Here is a 20,240-nt window from a genome sequence, read left to right as displayed (position 1 = left end):
TAGCCATTATCTTACATTAGAAGAAATCTTTATATTTTGATGTAGAATTGAAGTTATCTTTTCTTACATTGGTACAGAATTTATATATTAATACAGGTTTAAGGTTTTCATTGGTATAAATCTTTGTATAGTGATATGAAATTTAAAATTAATTTTGTTACTCTTAGACATTGTACTTGTCCAACTCATTTAAAAATACAAAGCTTAGACTCAGTCCTTTTAACCACTGCTACTTCAAACTGTCTAAAATAATTAAGCAATGCAAGTTAATAGTCAGTCAAACTCATGGTCATGTTAGATTCTAATTTAGTTAATTATGATAAAAAATGTTTTCAAGGTTATTCAAACAGTAAATAGCTAAAAATAATCAATATTTAACAATTCAGTTATGATATATATAGATAGATGGTCTTCAAAAGCATCAGAGATCCACAGAATATGGCATTTAAAATCATTTCATTATTAAAAGATCTTTTGATTACAAGGCAGATCTGCTCCTAACAGTAGCCATTCCACTTCAAAGGAGATGAGCATCAATACCTCTATGTGGTGTTGTTTCACTTGTAGCAACATAGCCACTGAACAATGCCCTCATTTCATTTACACACAGAATGCTGTCCAAAAAAGGACAAATGGATGCAGGATAGTCAACTACTAAGCTCTGATAAGACAGCATAAGCCAGCCCTCCTTAATTCATTCTTCACGTAAGGTCTGTCAGATGTTCTGGACCAAAAGGCTGAAGATAGATGCTCCAACTTTATAAAAATATTGGAGACTGTTCAGGCAGCTAGCCATCTCTGCCAATTGTTTAAATTTTGGAAGCTATGTTCCTGCATACTCAAATATATATTCCTTCTTAAATTTCTGATGGAGTTCAAAACTAAATAGTTATAGTCTCAGCATTAAACTTAAGTTGTTTAGCATTATAGATTTTTCTAGATTTGAAAGAATGGTTTTCATATGCTAATACAAGTTAAAATCAAACATGATTGAGGTATAGAATTGTAAACTTATTAAGTTAGGATAGACAATAAAATACTTTATCTTAGACTGGACATTGTAAGAGTATATTATACCTTATAATTTGCATAATTGTTATAACTTTGTTCAAAATATTATCTTAGAGAAAAGAGCCTTTTTAATTGGACAAAAAAAGGGGCAAATGTAGTGGGTTGCCCTAATGCTAATTTGAGGCCCCCATGACTGGATGCCCCAGAGACAAGAGAGTCGGCACGTAAATTGTGATTGGTAAATAAAAATGCCAACCGCCTATAGCTGGGCAGAAGAGATATAGGCGGGGTTTAGAATTCATGAGCTTGGAGAGATGAGAACAAGGAAGAGAGAAGAAGGTGCAGGAGAAGAGGAAGGAGAATCTGCCATGGGATAGCTGAGCCATGAAAACATGGCCCTGAGGGCTGCCCAGTTGGAGTTAAGAGCAGCCCAGGTGAAACATAGAAAATAATAAGTAATAACTCGAGGTTATCGGTAGGAAAGTAGATCTAACAGCATGGAGGGTAGGCAGCTGCCCAGCAATTGTGCTGCTTAAGGCATATTAACAATATAAAGGCTGTGTGTATATGTGTCTTTTATCCAGGAATTTAATAACCAAAGGTGGGGTAGAAACCCCAGGCCAGAATTTAAATCATTTTCTACTACAGGAGTGTGATTAAAAATATCCCATTTAGGGCTGAGCATTCTATAGTTTGTTTTTCTCTACACTTGGGCAGTTGTGGGTCTGTGTTGATTGCCATCTACTAGAAGACTTTCTGATGAGGACTGAGAGATGTATTAATCTGTGTGCAAAATGACTTGGCTCTCCAGCCCCAGATTCTTGGCCTGATGTAGGTGCCAGGTATGGGTTCCATCTTACAGGACTTCACAAACATTCTTAACTATGTACATATACTTCAACAAACAAAATTGCTTCATCGTTATGTTTCTCTATTTATGTGTATTATTTTGTGATTCCCATCTCTACTTTCATATTTTGGTTGTTATTTTGGGAGTCCCTGAAACCCTGTCCACATTTTTCTGTTTTCTTTGTGTTCTTTGGTTTGCCTGTTTCCTGATCCTTGAGTGTGTTGAATGTTGGGATGAGTCTACTATATACCTGACAAGTGTTTGGTTTTTTTTTTCAGATATTGTAATATTTCTACATTTCTGCCAAGAATTGACTTTCCATACAAGTGTGTTATATTACTGGGTGCCATGAAGCTTGTTTTTCTAGTTGTCTAAGATTGGCATTTGCTGATTACATTTCCCCTTTATGTTTAGAATCTAGCCTAAGGCCTTCCCAGCATGCTATGTTTACGTGCCACCAAATAAACTACAAGCCTATGCATACTTAAATTTTGACCTGTTAAGTAGTTTGAATTCTAGTCTTTCTGTTGTGTGTAGACTCTAGTCCCTAACAAAGCATGCTGTAAAACAAAATCATTATCACAAAATATCATTAGGTCCAGACAAAACTTCTGCTTTGACTGCTGTTAGGCAACAAGGTCTGTTAACCTTAGACCTTGTAGTGCTTTAAATGTTAGTTGAGATATCTAAGTGAATGTTGGAGTGATCCACAACAGTAACTTGGGGCTTCAGCTGAGGCATGCATCCTTACATGTGGATCAGGCGAGCCTCTCCTATTTTCTCTTAACATTTCCTACACTAGCCTGTAAGTATCACCTTGTCTGGTGTAAAGACAGAGCTTCCATTGGAGTTTTCATTTCTAGGTCAGGTAGCCATTCTGTGCCTGCTTTGAGGGGGGAGCTACAAAAGGGAGAGCAATGGAAGGAAGAGGAAACACCTGGGTTGCCTTTCCAAGTTTTAATCACACTCCAGAATCACATACATGAATCCTGAAAAATCTTGGTTGTTTACCTGGAGGTCTTAGTTGTAATCAGTAAGTGAATGCGTTATGATCTTACATCTGTGAGAGAACAAAGCTTCAAAATGTGGGTTTTGACGACTATCTGGATTCAGAACTTAATATGCTGTATAGTGTTCCTCTTCAAAGCAATGTAACAGTAGAAGTAGATCTTCTGAATTAAATACAGCCACAGCCTCTTGAAAATCTCCAACAGATCATCTCTGTGATCTCTAACAACAGACGCAGATTTGTTTACTGTTAGGAAGGTACTGAAAACATTCCTTTTTCTGGGGACGAGGAGGAGAAAGGAACACGGAGGCAGGTCATGAAATTTAACACCACGAGTGACATGTGGTCTGGTTTGAACCTGGTCAGTAGACAGGCACCAGCCCCAGTCTGGGTCTCACTTCAGTGTGCAGTGTTCTCATACAGCTGGGAGTCACCTCCAGAAACAAATGAGCCAGGTCTTCACCCAAATGAGAGATTTACCATGTTTATCCTTTCAGAAATTCGAGGAAATGTCAAAGCCTGTGGAAGGGTGTGGACAACATTGATTATCTCTGCAAGCATGCTTCTGGGTGCCGCCCCTTTCCTTTGTGACCATGACATCCTCACACGTGGACTTGTTTTGAAAAATGATTTACATATGTCGTTCCAGGGCCTCTTGTGACAGTAGTAGTTTCAAAAGTAACACTACTAACCTATAAACAAGAAGGAAAAAAACAACAGTAGCTTACTGAAAGAGTTGTTGCTGTATTTATGGTATGCTGCTAGCTTATACACATTGTCCCTCCTAATCCTGCCAACGACTGTTTGGCAGATAAGTAACAAACACAGAGCTTCGTATGCCAAGGCCACACCAATGAGTAGCAGAACCTACCTACCTAGGATGCAGTATTGCCAGCTCTGCCATGGCTAAGGCTGGAGTTCCCAAGAGGACATGAGTAGCAGCTTCTGTCAGGTGAGGCAATCATTATAAGCCAGCATTCCCTGTCACTTCCGTTGGCAGGAACTCCCCCAGTGGGAGTGTGTGGTGAGCTGCCACATTTAAAAGCTGGGCAGTGAGTCAGATTCAGTTTTTAACTTGGGCTTCCTCCATCTTTCTCCATTGTGAGACTTGATCAGATGAATAAAACTAGTCCCAGCAAATCAGCAAACAAAGTGCTGTTGTCTTTGTGAATGGCTGTAGGGACAGCCAGCCAAGTTCCCTGCTAAAAAGGGAAAATACTATTTCTCTGATCCTAATTGTGTTTAGTAATTGCAAGGTTAATTGAATACCGTTAGGAAACAGCATTCCCTGTGAGATGTTTATGTGTCAGTTGCTAAAGATACAAATGAGATTTACCTAGCATAATGGTGCATGCCTGGAACCACAGCCCTTGGGATGCTGGGACAGGAGGACCAAATGAGTTCAAAGCCAGCCAGGGCCCAGTGAGACCTCTTTTCACAAAGCAACTTTAAGTATGACTCAAGACTTCCAAAAATTCTTAGATGTGTGTTCCAAAACAAGTAGGTAGAAACCAGCTATTTACTTAGGAGAAAGTAATTTTTAAATTACTTTTTCATTTTAATGAAAAACCAGAATGGATGTCTTCAGCCTGGAACATTTATATAAGATATTGCCCATTCATGATGTGTTTCCTGAGCACCTACCATGTGCCACATACTTGTCTGGACAGGATTTATGTGCTTTGCAAGAGCTGGACCTCTGTGATGGTCACATTTCCCTCCTGCATTAGCCTTCCTCCCCATCATACTCCAGCCTGCATATATACTCCTATAAGCATCCTCTGCACTGCACCCTGTGCATGGGTGCTTCCTGTATGCTGAAGCCCTTCTTAGCTCTCTTCTGTGTCACTCAAGGCATCCAAATCCAAGTTTACCACTGAGTCTACTGCTTATTGTTATAGGCACTCACACAGGAGTTAAATGAAAGCCACTTCAGTAGCATACACCATCTCATAAAGCAAATCCACTCACAGGCCATGTCTGGCAACTCCCTAGAACTCAGAAGTAACCCAGGCTCCTTGTTTCCTGCTGTTCTAAGGGAGTTATTCTGTTGCCTCTGCTCACACCTTCCTGTTTATCATGTCCATGTTCAAACTAGCAGAAGGGAGAGAGGGAAAGCACATTGCTCAGACACTGGACACAGTTGTTCAGCTGCCAGTTAGTTCACTGCCCAGCACAGCTGCACCTAACTGCAGAGGACACTGGGAAGCTTCATGCTTTAACCCACCGGCAAAACATTCTGCTAAACTCTGGGTTCTCTTACTAATGTGGAAGAAAGGCATGTTGGGAGGAAACCATCTCTAACACACCCTTCCCTCAGGGCTGAGGAAATGCAGTTATCAAAGAGGCCTTCCACGAGCTTGTTCACTAGGACTCCTTCCTGGGAGTCTGTCCCAAGAACACAAGCGTTTTCATCCAAATCATGTCATAAGGTCATATACCTACCTACAACTTTATAGATGGGTCTGGTTGCTGCATCTCCTCACTTTTCCTAGGAAAGAGACTTTACTCTGTTAGCCATATGACTCAGCCTCCAGTGAGTACAGTTCAGCTGGGAGGGATAGAGAGTCAAGCCACCATGTAGAGCTCCACCTGTTCATTTCCTCACGACCCCAGCCTTTCCCTTTCTTAGGGAGGCTCTAGAGATAGTCTCTTACCGTAGCAGCCACATGCCTCTACGTACATATAATAAGCTAGAAGGATACAAAATGAAAAGTCCATTTCTCAGCCTCACTGACCACACTGCAGGTACTCAGCAGCAACTGTGACTGAGTCACTTTGTGCACAGTAGCTGACAGTCCTTTATGCCAGCAGCCCTTGGGCAGTGCTGCCCTAGGAAAGCTAGTCAACAGAGAGACAATGTCAAATGCTCTTAGCCTCTCCTCTGTAACTTTCTCTAATGGAGAATCTGAGCTTTTCCTATTTAAATGGAAATCTATCTGGTGCCTGCTCCATATGCAAATGTTCTCTTGGGTGATTCTTACCTGTGACAGAATTGATGGGGAGTCTGGTAAATCACAAGCATTCTTCACCTCATTATAAATACACTGCAGATGTGAAGTTGCAAAGTGTGGAAGCCAGAAATGTGAATGCTGCTTTCAATGTGTTTTAATGGGTGTTTTCTGCATCTTGTTATAACCCAGGGACCTGGCTGCACGGAACTGCCTGGTGGGTGAAAATCATACTCTGAAAATCAGTGACTTTGGAATGTCTCGGCAAGAAGACGGTGGAGTGTATTCATCTTCTGGCTTAAAGCAGATTCCTATTAAATGGACAGCACCGGAAGCTCTTAATTATGGTATGAATACTCAGGCTTTCCTTTTGATAGTAAGCATGGCTTGGATCAGCAGGAAGCACTCACAAGTGTGGCTGGGGTAAGGCAGCATCCGGGCTGGAACTACTTTAGGAACAACACTGGATGAGAAGTGTTCTTGTGTGCGAGATTGCTAGTCTATGAACATGACTAGATGTCTGAGAATTCTGTGCAGAATGTGATTACCTGCACAGCTGTACATCCGATGTAGCTGTGGCTCTGGCCCATTGGTTTGAATGTCTTGTAACTGGTCTAGTAATCTCATCAAAGGTTAAACTGTCAGTCAAGTCTCCAGGATCTTGAGCTCAGCCTCTGGAACTTATATAAATCTTGACCAAAGAGAAAGTTGGGTATTGCTTTTTATAAGAGCAGGAATTTCTTTTTTCCACTGAAATTTTTAAAAATATCCCTATCCTAAGAAACTCAGAAGACAATGCATGGGAGTCAGTGCATGTTACCACAGTTGTTAGATGTATGGTTAGTACTGTATTTTCATAGAAGCGTGTTTTCTGCACCCAATGATATAAAGTATAAAGTAGTATAAAGTAGTTGAACTTCTTGAGGAGCTACCAAACTTTTTTCTAAGTAAAGATCTGAGTATATGTAATTGGGTTGTTGAGGCTGAGTCAGATGCCTCCTGCCAGCAAGAGGGGCTTTTGTGAGCTTTCTAGTGATTGTAAACCAACCTAGGGTTCAGTGGAATCCCCATCATCTCCCACAGGATTCTTCTCTGAAGTAGGTGCTCCTCCTTATGGGCTGTATCCCTAAGGGAAACAATCACTGCATGAAAGGTGACAGAGGTTTTCTATAGATACAAAGCATTTGTAAAAACCTTTGTAACTGGGTTTTCTCCTTGTGATTTAAGTGCTATGGCTAGCAAAAGTGGACCTCTTAACCACACTGTGCTTTAATGAATACCTGTCTACATTTACAAATGTCAGGACTAACTTTAGACATGAGGACCAGACAGATGTAAAGTATTTTTAAGTCAAAAGGACAAGTATGACGCCCTTCGATTGACACTCAGGGACATTGTTTTAGCTGACTTTGATATGGATTTTGTAAGATGCAGAAAAATTTAGGTGATTGAGGAAGAGACTCTAGATACACATGCCAGCTTACCATGGATTGTCCCGTCCAAGAGGAAGTACCTGAGAGAGACACAGCCTCAGGGTCAGCCTCAGCAGCTCACAGTTTTTTAATGGAAGATTGGCTGCAGAGCCCTGCAGTTGTTTTTGCTTTTTAAAGCAGGGTTGGGGACAGCAATTATCTCATGAAAGTCCTCACTTCTTGTTGTACTTCAGGTTTAGACTTACTTCCTATCCCTCTCTTCCCAACTGATCCCTCTTGCTTGCCCCAGGATGCCAGAATATTGCCCAGGTCTCCCATTAAGAAGTCAGGAAGATAAAAACAGTCCTATGTCCAAGGACCCATCTTCTAGAAGCTTTGGCTTAGGTCTGCTGGGTTAAGCTGTGCTGTTAGTGTTACTTAAAACATTTTTAAAGGGCACCGCCCACCCCCCATCTTTAGCCACCTAATTCCCCTCTCCATGCTCATGTTCAAGTCATGGAGGTGTAAGGTGTGACTGTCGATCTTAGAGTGTGTCACGCTCAAGGGAGGAGGAGGTTATTTCTGGTTTATGCTTCCAGAGGGACATGGTGTGTCCTGGCAGGGAAGACATGGCAGCAGGGGACTGGCTCACACACTGCATCAGGAAACAGTGCTGGAGCATAAGGCATAAGCACCTGCCCCCATGACCTGCTTCCTCCAGCCAGGCTTCCTGGCCTTCCCAGACACCATCGCCCCTAGGGACCAATTGACCACACACACATGAGCCTGTAGGGGACATCTCACATTCAATCCTCAGCTCTCCCCAGTAATTAAACGGCAGGACACTCAGACAACATAACTTGTATCTCTTCCACTCCCAGTCCAGTTTTCAACAAAAGTACAGGGTTTATAAAGAAACGGGTAGTCTATTGATCTTCAACTAAGAAATAAAGTCATTTATCTGTCCATTACTGAAAAGGTTTTCCAGCAGGGAGTGAGATAAGGGGTCTTCCCTAGGGAAGAGCACATCAATAGGTTGCCCCTAAACATGCACACAAGTAACAGGATACGGACTGAAGAGGCTACAGTTATATATATGTATACACATATATATACACATACAGAAATATATATGTATACACATGCTTGCAGTGAGAGTCAGAAGGGGAACATGGGAGGGTTTGGGTGGAGTAAAGAGAGAAATTATGTAATTATAGTCTCAAAAATTATTTAACAAGTTAACCATTGGCCACCTGCTTGTTTGGAGATCATAGTGGAGCCCACAACATAACTAAGCAGACGTTCCTCTCAGTTAAATGGTGTGATGTAACTACTGAGACCCTGGAATGAGAGGGACTCAGGATTTTCTGCTTCCATGTTGCTGGCTAGCTGGCCTGGGCAAGATGTCTCCTCCTCTATGCATATGTAAATTTAGAGCCATCTCTCCAGCTCACTGGGTACCATGAGGGTCAGACAGTTGAAGCAGCAGCACAGTGCCCTCAGTTTACTCTGCAGTGGTGACATTAGCCAGGTTCAAAGGTCAGGCAGGTGGCATAGCCCAAGTGGGATCTGTTTACAAAGTGCCTTTCTTGATCTCCTCCAGACAGTACTTTACCAGATAAAATGTAAGTCTACATAACTTAAGTTCTTCCCAAAATTAGCCTTAACCTTTAGCCACCAAATGAGTTTCAAGAAAAGCCTTGATGTGTAGAGAAGAAAAGTAATTTTCCTAAGCCAGCAGCACTGGCAATGTCCGTAATTACCTCCCAGCTCAGCCGGAAGCTGATTTCCACAGCTGCGGTGGATAATGAGTGTGTGCTGCAGGCTGAGGACTGCACCCCAGCACAGGCAGACTCTCGGCCATTTTACTCTCTTCCAGAATGGAAGAGGCCATTCTGGTTTAGAGGAACGTGACCATTTTCTAGGAGTGTCATTTACAAATCCTGGGGTAGCAGATGGATAGGAAATGCTATGGTTCAAGAGACCTTCATGCTGTGTGTGGTGACATATGCCTGTAACCCAGCACTGGAGAGGCAGAGGTAGGAGGGTCTGGAGATAAAGGCCAACCTATATCATACACATATAGACCTGTGGCGGGGGGGGGGGGTGGTTCACTTCAAGAACAGAAAATGCCATCAACAGTACTGCAGGTGGGGTTTAGATGTAACAGTGTGTATGTGCCATGTGTTAGACTGGGAGGGACATTTCTGCTGCTTCTCCATGATTTCCTATCCATCTCCACAAGGCTTCCTGGGTAGGATTTTATCTCTGTGCTTCTGCTGAAAGCGACCAAAAACATTCCTAAGAGTTCAGCTTATGTAGCTCAATAAAACAGGTGCACCAAGATATTTTGACAAAACAAGACACCATGTAATTTGAAGAAGTTGTTTTTTATCAGCCAGCTATGTTAATTTCCAGTCTATTCAGACCACATAGAGAAATGTATTTTTTGCAAATGAAACTATCGGTGGAGAAAATGAGACCTTTAAGCATGTAAGAATATCTACAAACAGTGATGAGAAAAAATTGAAGTTAAGAAACTTTCCTTAATGCTTTAAGTTTGTTTGTTATTTTACTGGAAAGAAAATGACACAGACAGAAGACCAAACTGTAGGAATCTGACTTACTTAATTTCCTAGGCATTGATATGTGCAAGGGTGTGTGTTTATGAGATGCACATCTTGAGGAAGGACATAAGCCTGCATGCTGGCTGAATTCTTGTTCTTGGGGAAGGGAAGAACCATTTGTAGCTCATTTAGTTGAACTAGCCTCCTGAAGACTTCATTTGATTGTTACCATTACTAGCCCTGGCATTAAGGCGAGTACTGAGAATGGGATGTTGCTGTGGTGTCCTATGGAAGTCTGACTGTGCCGTCTGGAGGCTGACAAGCTGATACGCATTGCCAGAGCCACTGTCTTCTCACCCTATTCACTCACTGGGTTATGATTATCTCCTCCCTTTCAGGGAGATACAGTTCTGAAAGTGACGTGTGGAGCTTCGGCATCCTCCTCTGGGAGACCTTCAGCCTAGGAGTTTGCCCATACCCTGGAATGACAAACCAGCAAGCACGAGAGCAAGTGGAGAGAGGTGAGCCAAGGCCTTAGTGCTTCACATCGGTGTCCACCAGGCAAGTGGTGCCCATGGCACGCCCGCGCACTGGCTTTGGGAGAAGAATCACAGTGCTGTTTAAGACACAATAAGGAGGAAAGATGTTAGAGAAGTCTGTTTTGGAATACTATGGATGCTACAGCTCCTACAGAACAGAAGCAAACATTTGCAAGCCTGTCTGACCTGTGGCCCTTAGGTAGCTTCCAGCTAAGCATAGCTGTGAACATGGCAACACAACTGTAAATGCATTTGAAGCATTCTTGGTTCTGTTTGTTTGTTTTTTGGGTGTTTGGTTTTGTAATTTGTTTCCTAACGTAATTGCACAGTTCTTGAGTGTCAACTGTGTACATAGCAGTCCTGCCTCTGTATCACAGTAAGTAAAGGCCAGGTGCTCAGCACGGAGAGAGAGAAAGAAGGTAGACTGCCTTAGAGAGGTGTTAAATTCCACACTAGATAAGTCCCTTAATTCTCCAGGTGAAAATGCTTCTTGTTTCCAGAAGGAATTCCAAGAAGCTGTAATGTAAAGAAACACCAGGGTGCTCCAGACAGAGGCAGGGTGGCAGTAGCACCCCACACATGCTTGTGTGGGACACAGCTTCCAACAAGAGGGATGTTGTTCAGATGATTGCCTGAGTGTGGCGGTAGCCTGCCTTCCTTCCTTGAACCCACACCTCCTAGCACAAGCCCCCAATGCTGCTAGACACCAGCCTGTTCTCAGTTCACTGTTGAATGTGTGTATAAACCCCAGCCACACCTGCCCTGTCTGTCTGATCATTATGGAAGGTACTTCTTAGAACAACTAAAATAGGCTTTTATATATGCTAGAGCCTACTTCTGACTTGCTGACAAACACGTGGCTCTGAGATTGTGTGTTCTGCATCACCCACACGTGCGTGCTCGGGAGCGTGTTTATGACACTGACACAGGGCTTTGCTCTCTACCCCACTTACTGCATAAGGTGCTAACATTTACACACAGCGTAATGCCCTTACCCCCCTTTCTGAGCTCTCAACTCTTGTCTTGTATCTTCAGGATACCGGATGTCAGCCCCACAGAACTGTCCAGAGGAGATCTTTACAATCATGATGAAGTGTTGGGATTACAAGCCTGAAAACCGCCCTAAGTTCAACGATCTTCACAGAGAGCTCACTGTCATTAAGAAGACGATCACATAGTGCCAGCCAGGGCTGGATGCCGCCTGTAGGACTCTGTCCTCAGTCACCCCGACTTTATACCACCTCACTGCAACCGTCATTGAAGGTTATGTTTTTTATTAACTGGGTTTTTAAAGTATGTTCCACTTTAAACTATGTTAAAGGCAAATCTATTCAAGAAATAAATAGTCCTACCCAGAGCTGTATTAGCTAACCACAGCAACCCTGCCATTTGATACCACTGTAAAGAGAAAAGCACAGGCCTAATGGGAAAGGCCAAAAAAAAAGGTCTATCTTTAATACCTAGGACAATCGGTGTTCACCAAGGTTTTCTACTCTAGGCACAGCCTGTGGGCTGCTGTCTTCTGCCACAGGCCCTCCTCGGTTGGTGCTATAAACAGCCTTGGTAGCGCATGCTTGCAGGATACGTGCCCACCACAGTTGCTCTCCACTCTGCCAAGGCGAGGTTGTATCTATAAATATAATCATATATTGGGAATCATTTGGACTTCCTAGGGTTTCTCTTTCTTTTCTGTCAGAACAAGCCTGGTGAGAACATCACACTCCCGTGTCATTTTGTCTTTTACTTCCCCAGTCCAGGCTACAGAAAGTGGTGCACAGAAAATTTCCAGAGAGCTCAGGGCACAGAGGCAGCGGCTTCTGCAGGACACTGCAGAGGACAAGGATGACAGGAAGCATGTGTGAGCAGCTAGCCAGTGTTCACCAGGGAGAAGAAAGCAAGAGTGCCTGCCTTCCTCCCAGATGTACGCCTTCAGAATACCCTATATCTGGGTCTCAATTCCCTAACAAGGTCTAAGAAATTTTCAGGAGTTCATAGAGCCCAGTGGAAACTTTCTTAGATACTAACGTCCACAGGAAGAACAGCATGGTTCTGATTGTGTGTCTTCATCCTAGGAGACAATCCCAGAATGAAAGTCCCTTTACTTGTACCAGTTTCTGGGTCTTCAGAATCCATGATGCACGGTTACAAACACATCCACATATATCTACTGAAGTGCAGGGCTGCTGTGAATGAAATGGACGGGCCAGATGTCAAGTCAGCGTTGATGATGAAAATCTCTAGGGACACCCACACCTCTATCTCCTCTTTTCCACTAAAGCCACTCCCTGGAAATCTTACTGATAATGCACAGGTACATAAGCACACCATTAAAGTGTCTCCTGTGGATCTAATGTACATCAGGTAAAACCAGGCTGTGACTGAGCTGAATCTTAGCTGTGTCAAGGACTTTCCCCTGTGCACAGTTGTCTCAGGATCAGTGTCCGGGAGATGGCCTCCTGCCTGCCTGGCCGTATAGAGCATAGGTCAGACTTTGCAGGAGGCAGCTGAAGAGAAGGACTCGTATCCATCATTTCAGTCCCCTTACTAATTTTGTAATCTTAAACACATTTAGTGATTCGTAAACGCAGACTGAAGTGAAGGCATAATGAGCCTGCCCACACCATTCACTGCAGCACACAAACTAGCTTCCTCCTCCGCACAGCGCTCCCATGGGTCAGATACGGTAAATAAGCAGAGCGGCCTTCTGATGGCACACACCATGGCAACCCAAGTGCAAACTCAGGCAGTCACATTAAGGGCCCTGCTCTCCAGGCATCTGCCGGCCCTCAGAAGGAGATAAGACGTTCCCTTCCAGGATCCAACTGAATCTGTCCATGAAAAAGAGGAAAAAACCAGCCTCTCACTACTTAGCAGTCCGAGCCCAGCTCAGACAGGAGGCTGGCTTGGCTCTGCCTCTGTGAACAAGACGTGAAGCTTAATCCCTGCATTCTGGTTACAGAGAACATGGCACTGATACTCGCTCATCCAGGCTGTTAGAATTTGCAATTCACATCATAACTCCTTGCTTAAATTAACGAGGCTTTTCAAAACATCATGACATCTGCAACATTTAAATTCTATTTTATTCTTTGTCCCAGAGCAGACAGAGGTATAGTTTAAGATTAACTCATCGGGAGCCTTTCAGAATCACGTCAGTCATCTAGAATATTAAATTTAACAGAGGCACATGCATTAAGGAAAGCTTATGCAAAACATTCTTACTGTTAATTTTGTTATGCTTGAAGCATAATTTATTCATCCCTTCTGTCGATGATAATTATTGGAATTATGTACTTTAGGAGGCTAATCCATACCCAAAAAGTGCACATATAAATACAGCTCTGATTTGCAAGTTGATTTAGGGAAAAGAGGCTTCAGAAATGCACAAAACTCTACGACATCCTTGCTTAAAAAAATAATAATTGTCCACAGTGGTTTCCCGGTAACACTGGTGTGGATACACTTGAACCTGGTCACACATCTTTATTTCTCTGTCCGAGAGCTTTGTGGGCCTGTTCATGACTGCGCTCATCGGCATCCCTTCAGGTCAGCAAGCTGGGCATTTAGGAGAAGGCTGGCGAACATGAGCAGCCTGGCTTCCCTCTGCTGTATCTACCTTGAGTCACCAGGAAATCTTCCTGAGAAATGGGAGGTCATTGCTTGTCAAAGACAGAAAACTTTTCTGTCATGGCCGCATTTGGTGCGGACTCGGTGTGATCTAAGCTTTCTCCTCAATGCCGTTTTCTTAGGAAGACGATAAAGAATTACTTGGCCCTTTTCAGCCCATCATTCTGCTACCAGGGCCACAGGGGAAAAGTTTCATGTGATCCTTTCTCCTTTTTCCAAGGCTAACCAGGGACAGTAGAGTTGGTTCCTGAGTCATAGCTGGCCACCTTCCCACAAACCTCCATCCACACAGCCTGCAGTCATTCAGTGTGAGTCTCACAGAGAAAACAGAATTCCTGACTGAGAGTGTGCTAATTTCCTAAAACAACCAAGTTTCCTTCTGTGTTAGCCAGTTTCCGTCAGCTAGCTCCTCTGACGTCACCACAGCACTGTGCTAAGACTGTTGTCAAGCAAGCATGTCAGTTGCAATCTAACATGCTGCATTCAGGCAGGGAGCAGGAGGTACAGCAGGTCAGGTCTGCTGTGCAGTATGATTGTGACATGCTCTGCAAGCGTGCCTGAATATCATCTTAATGTGTGTGACCGTCCTTCAGCCATGTGTCTTTGAAGCAGAGTGACACCTAAGGGCTATCTGCCTGAGCCCCTTCCTTTCAGTACGCTCTGTTTGTCACACCGTTGGCATTCTCCCTGCCACTTGTCAGTAGACAGGATTGTCATGGGAAGACAGGCTTTCCTATTGGAGATTAGAGCCCTCATACAAAACAGCACAGCAGCCAAGAAAGAGCTGCAGAGACCCAGCTCGCTTATGTGTCAGCATCTTCAGTAGATTGGATCAAAAGTTTTATATGAAAATTGATCATTAAAGTGGCATGAGAGTTTACTATGAAAATAAAGTATTTCCTCTTATTAACAGATTTACTATACCATTAGAATGTTTTATTAGATTTTTACTTTATATTTTTCTGGGCTTATTAGTTTCATGTCAACTCTGAATACATACTTTTCTGAGAACCCAAAATGTCATTTCTGTATAAGAAAAGACCCTGATTTAAAAGCCAGCAAGATCACCCTGCTAGGAGTTACTGAGACAGATTTAAGCTCCCATAAATGTCCTTTTGAAAGTCATGTTCTAATACAGATGGTTAATCAACTATATATCATCACCCTGAGTCAGTGTGAGAAATGTCCCCCTCACCCAGGAGCCATCCCTCTGTCTTCCACTAATGCAAAGATGAAAGTCGGGAATAGCATTACACTTTGCTAACGACAAATTTCTGGAATAGTAAGAAATAACCGTGCTCCAAAATAATTCATTACTCTGGCCAGGACTAATGAACTGGGGTGCAGTGGGTCTGTCAGTGAGTTGCCCAGGTGACCTGCAGGAAGGCCAAACAAGAAATAACCAGCTCCCCATAGCATGTGGAGAAACTAGACAGAGACTGTGTCACCAGGAGCCCTGAGGAAATCCAGGGGGCCAGACCAGAAAAGAGCATCAGTCCCAAAGAGCCCACGGCAATGCCAGAGCCTCTCGCTGCAGCAGGAGCCACTTGGCACCCCACTCAGGGATGACACCATGCGAGGTGACATTCCCCTCACTGTCTTCCACTCAGTGAACGTGAGGTCCCATGTGCTCAGTCTTGAAGGAGAATAGCCAAAGCCTCTATGTTTGTACTAGTTATCAAAATTCCTTAGGTGAAGGCTACAGTGTTTCCTATCTCATTAGAAATCTGTTATGCAATAGAACCTGACCTGGGCTGAAGTTTCCTAAATGAGAACATGCTTACATCATCATGTGCTGCATTTGACTAAGTGGTTCCTGCCCTGCCGAGGGACCTGCTGAGCAGGACTCTGTGCTATACTGCACTCGGGAGGGAAACAAAGCGGCAGGAAGTTGGACAAGTAGCCATGAAAACTAGCCCAAAAAGCATTCTGAGGCAGAACACAGTGCATCAGGGTGAGGGGGCAGGTATTCCCACAAAGGGGTCCCAGGAAGACAGCACTGAGAACACCAATGAGACCCAGGGGAAAGCCCAGTGAGTGTGGACCCAGACTTAGGCTGGGGAGCAGCCAGCACAGCACCAAATTTAACACCTCAAGCCTCCACAGCCGCTGTTTGAAGGGCTCGAGTTGACTGACGGTCTTACATTCCATGCTGTCTCAGGGATCAGCAACTGGTTCTCACCAAGACTGCAGAGGGTGGGACTCAAGCCCCATTTCCTTTCATAAGCACAGGTAAACTGAGTAACAACCTACCTGAGTGTGTGTCACCAGTGCTAGAAGGAAATGGCTATGACTGTTTCAGAGTTTCACTTTATTAATTAAAAACTAATGGGACAGTTTTGGCGTCCTTACTAGCAAACTTGTAAGAGTCCTCAAACAAGAATATTGAAGTCTCTTCTTGAATTTCAGAACTGTGCACTCAAACATCTGTTAAACCAGTAAGATACAAGGTGTATATACCAGAGGACTGGGGTGCTGCACAGCAGTAACAGGCCTGCCACAGAACGTTTCCCCTCATATCTGCCATGTCAGGTACAGGAACAGTCAGGGGCACAATTCTCTTTTCTTGTTGTTGTTTTCTTGTTACTTTGTTGCTTTCCCAGAACAGAAATGCCTTCATCATCGGCTTATAAACACAAGAGTGATGTCGCAGGGGCTCCCTGCCTTACAGGGAGTATGCAGACCCGAGAAGGCAGAGCACGCAGTCTGGGAGCTGAGAGGGCATGCTCAGGTGCCCAGTGTGCTATATGAGTAGCCTATCAGTAAGGCTTTCAGAGATCTAAGGTCAGAAAGATTACTGTCCATGGGCATGTCCAGGTTGAAAATGTCCCTATTCTTGGGCTAGTAAGCTGACATCCTTCTAAAGAAATGTTGGGACAGAATAGTCTACAATAAAGCCCTGGGCATCCAGTCTTCCCACACACCAGTCTACATGAATCCTCTTTGTATCCTCTATTCCCTTCTTAAGAGCAATATCTAAATCATTCAAGTTACATCATGTTAGATGATTTCCCAAAGCCTCAAGAAAGAGGGCAGTGTGAGGGCTTGAGTTCAAAGCAAGCCAGCCTACCTAAATAGATACCCATAACACTGTGAAAACATGCTCTCCTTGGTGGTTCCCAAAGCAGCCTCCTTCCTGGAGAACCAGACGTTATCCCCTTTCCTGTTTGCTGGGAATTTCTATAGCATCAGAATAAGTATGTAATAAATGCTACCCAGCAGATCCAAGACTGGTCCAGTAAGAAGCCAGGTGTCCTCCTGTAACCACCAGCACACACCCAAACTCTGCCTCCTATCTTCTTCATGTAGCACTGACTTGCCTGACAATCATTACAGAGCAAACCATGAGCCCGTCTTCCCCAAGGCTCTAAGTGGCCTGTGTTTGGAACCTTGGGGGTTCAGGAGGCTAAGAGAGAATCAGACAGAATGGTATGGATGGATACCCTATGTAAAAAAACCTCCTTTTCAGCTCACCATTCTATGTGTTTTCTTTCTTAAGCCAAAAACCATCTTTAAGAATTTTTCGCTTACAAAGAATTTGGTGGGGAAAACTTGCTACCAACTCATAAGAAATGCCAGACTAGTGTGTACACACACAGGGCCAGGAAGCAAGCTCACGCCTCACACAGGGGATGGCTGTACTTAAATTGGATGTGGGGTGCTGAGGAGGCCCATCCCATGTTAGTTGTAATTGCTCTCCTGGAGCAGCATTCAGAAAACCAATACTACGAAAAGCACAGTTCTCAAAAAAAAAAAAAAACCACAATTTCCCATCACCCCTTAGGTCCTGGGCCTTGCACATCCATGGGGCACAGAACATGAGCACATCCCAATGGAGGCATGTTGACTCAGTGTCAGTGAGACTATTCCGTACCTTCAGCAGGTTACTGCAGCTATACTGGACAATCCAGAGGCTCTGACCAAATCAAACTTAAACTGAAGTTCATTTGCTTCCAATCCATGACCAAAGCGGCTAGAGACAAAAAAAAAAAAAAAAAAAATGCCCTTCCGTCTGCTGGAATTTCACTCTGATAACATGTCTGCTGTTAACTGTGACCTGTAAGAGTTCTCTATGTGGACACAGTTCATGTGGGATATTTCCGTTATCATCCTCCTTCATAAACCACCAAGACTGCCTGTAGAATCAGCTTCTCTAGTCAAACACCTGAAGACCCTATGTTTCAATGCCTGTAGACTTCATGTTTAGCCTGTGTTTCAGTATGTAAATGATCGAGCAGCTGGGGACCGAGGATGAGCGGTGGTACACATTCTGTTCTCTTTGCACTTTAGTTTGTGTGTAAGCTTCTTTGTTTGGTCTGGGTGCTTTTGGCGAGTCCTCTTGTGCTCTCCAAAAGCACAACCACGCAACCACACCAAGTTTAAGGATCCCTGGAAGTAGCAGAAAATAAAAGTGAGCTCTCGGAGACCCACGAACTACTCCAACTTCCTCAGGAGTCCAAGCCAACTAACCACAAAAACAGAATACTCAGCTGGTGCCCGGGCTGTCAGCCCACCCGTGTTCCTAGCACAGGCCCACAGAGAGCAGGTTCAGAACTAACGCTTTCTGAGTTGTTTCTCTGCTTGTTACTAGATAAGCTCAGCGGTGAGAGAGAAGGGCCAGCCACCTGCAGGCGAGGTGTTCCATCTATAATCAGCACCTCGAGCCAAGCACCTCTGTGGCTCTCGGAGTTTATTCAGTGCCAGTGGATGGTCATTTTAATGTCATGTTGAAGTACCTTTAATGTTTTGTTGTTGATATTATTTTAAAATAATGTATTTGCGAAGTGGATAAAAGAAACACTGGAAATCAGGTGCTTCTGAAAACGTCGAGTATAAAACATGAACAAGATCTGCGGTGGTTTATCCAGCTGTGTAAACAACCCTGAAGATGGATGGAGTGGTCAGTTGTCTGCTTTGGCTGACTGTGTCTCAGATTGTATTTATTTGTTAAGTTTTATGTTCAGAAGAAATACACCTTGAATTTTGGCTAACATTATAGAACATTCCGAAAATTGCCTTCTACATTTTTTAACACAATTTAATCATTTTTATAAATTAAGGCCACTTTTGGACAGCCTTCTTGTACCAGAGACCAATTACCATCCGTTGGTCTGCAGGCCTCTTTTTATTATGTCTTTGTAATAATGTAAAATATTTACAGCAAACTGTGCCGTGTCTTGTTTGATCTTTCTGTTGTGTTTACAGTTCCCTTCCTCTGCCACATAAATATGCTCAGAAAAGAAGAAAATGGAAGTGAGATTTCCATGGTAACTGGCCTCCTCAGACTGTAGCACTACATAGCAATTATTAGTTTTCGGTTTCTCTGTAATTAAGTGTGTAAGTCCTGATGATAATGGTGTGTGCTTCAGTCCAAGGGTCTCTTTATGTTTAGCATCAAAATTGAAATGTAGTTCAAGTACAAGATTTCTATGCGCTTTGGGAATTTGCCAGGGTTTTCTTAAATGTATTGGGGGTACGGTGTGACTATGCCTGGCCCTGTTAGGAGGTGTGGCCTTGTTGGAGAAAGACTACCACTGTTAGGGTGGGCTTTGAGATGCTCCTCCTTGCTGTCTGGAAGACCATCTTCTTGTTTGCCTTCAGAACAAGATGTAGAACTCTCAGATCTTCCTTCCTCAAGATGTGGATCACAAGTGCGCATCCATTTCTGGATTGTACTTCATTTTAGATTTAAAGTTCAAATGAAAACAATAACCAGGTAATAATAATGCCTAGATGTGACTATCCCTTGTTCAACTGCAAAGGCATAGACAAGAAGCCTAGCTGGATGGGATCTTGCCTCAAAGTCACCACTTTCTCAATATGTTAATCTCCTGGAGCACAGGACTGAGCTGCATCTCACTTCCTGGGGCCCTTTTACTACTTAAACAGTTGGTATTTTTCCTTTCTATGCTTGATCCAAATGCTCCTCATGAGAGTCAACCAGAGGACAAAGTCTATGCTAGACTTTTCTGAGACCTCCTTTGTCGATGCAGTTAATCTGATTCACTTCACTTAGACTTAGCCTCAGGTAGACTTTTCAGACAAGGGCAAAAAGCAACCACATTCTTCACCAAAATACTACAAAAACAGTCACTAGAGCACATACTAAAATTATTCTCCTCTGAAACGTGTAGAGCCTGGATCCCACAGTTCAAATCAGCACCATATTCCTAGTAGGGTGGCCCATTACATCCCACTTAAAGCATCCCATGGCTTTCCAAATCCAAAGTCCCAAAATCCACATTCTTCCAAACAAAAGCACGAACAGGCCTAT

At 43.5% G+C, this 20,240-nt stretch overlaps 1 protein-coding gene across 7 annotated transcripts in view; it reads left to right on the top strand.

The window, feature by feature from the left end:
- Window positions 1-19,134, top strand: part of Fer (FER tyrosine kinase) — a 279,057-nt gene extending 259,923 nt beyond the window's left edge. For all 7 annotated transcript variants that reach the window (XM_029470883.1, XM_021186574.2, XM_029470881.2 and 4 more), the window contains 3 exons: window positions 6,014-6,168; window positions 10,199-10,321; window positions 11,375-19,134. In XM_029470883.1, the coding sequence (XP_029326743.1) occupies window positions 6,014-6,168; window positions 10,199-10,321; window positions 11,375-11,517 (421 nt within the window). In that variant the 3' untranslated portion in view covers window positions 11,518-19,134. The remainder of the gene's footprint in view (window positions 1-6,013; window positions 6,169-10,198; window positions 10,322-11,374) is intronic.
- Window positions 19,135-20,240: the final 1,106 nt, after the last annotated feature.

Source organism: Mus caroli, unplaced genomic scaffold (assembly GCF_978045245.1).
Source record: "Mus caroli unplaced genomic scaffold, Mus_caroli_1 scaffold_18, whole genome shotgun sequence".
Lineage (NCBI taxonomy): Eukaryota > Metazoa > Chordata > Mammalia > Rodentia > Muridae > Mus > Mus caroli.
Note: the sequence above shows the minus strand (reverse complement) of the source record. Positions and strands in the feature narration are given on the sequence as shown.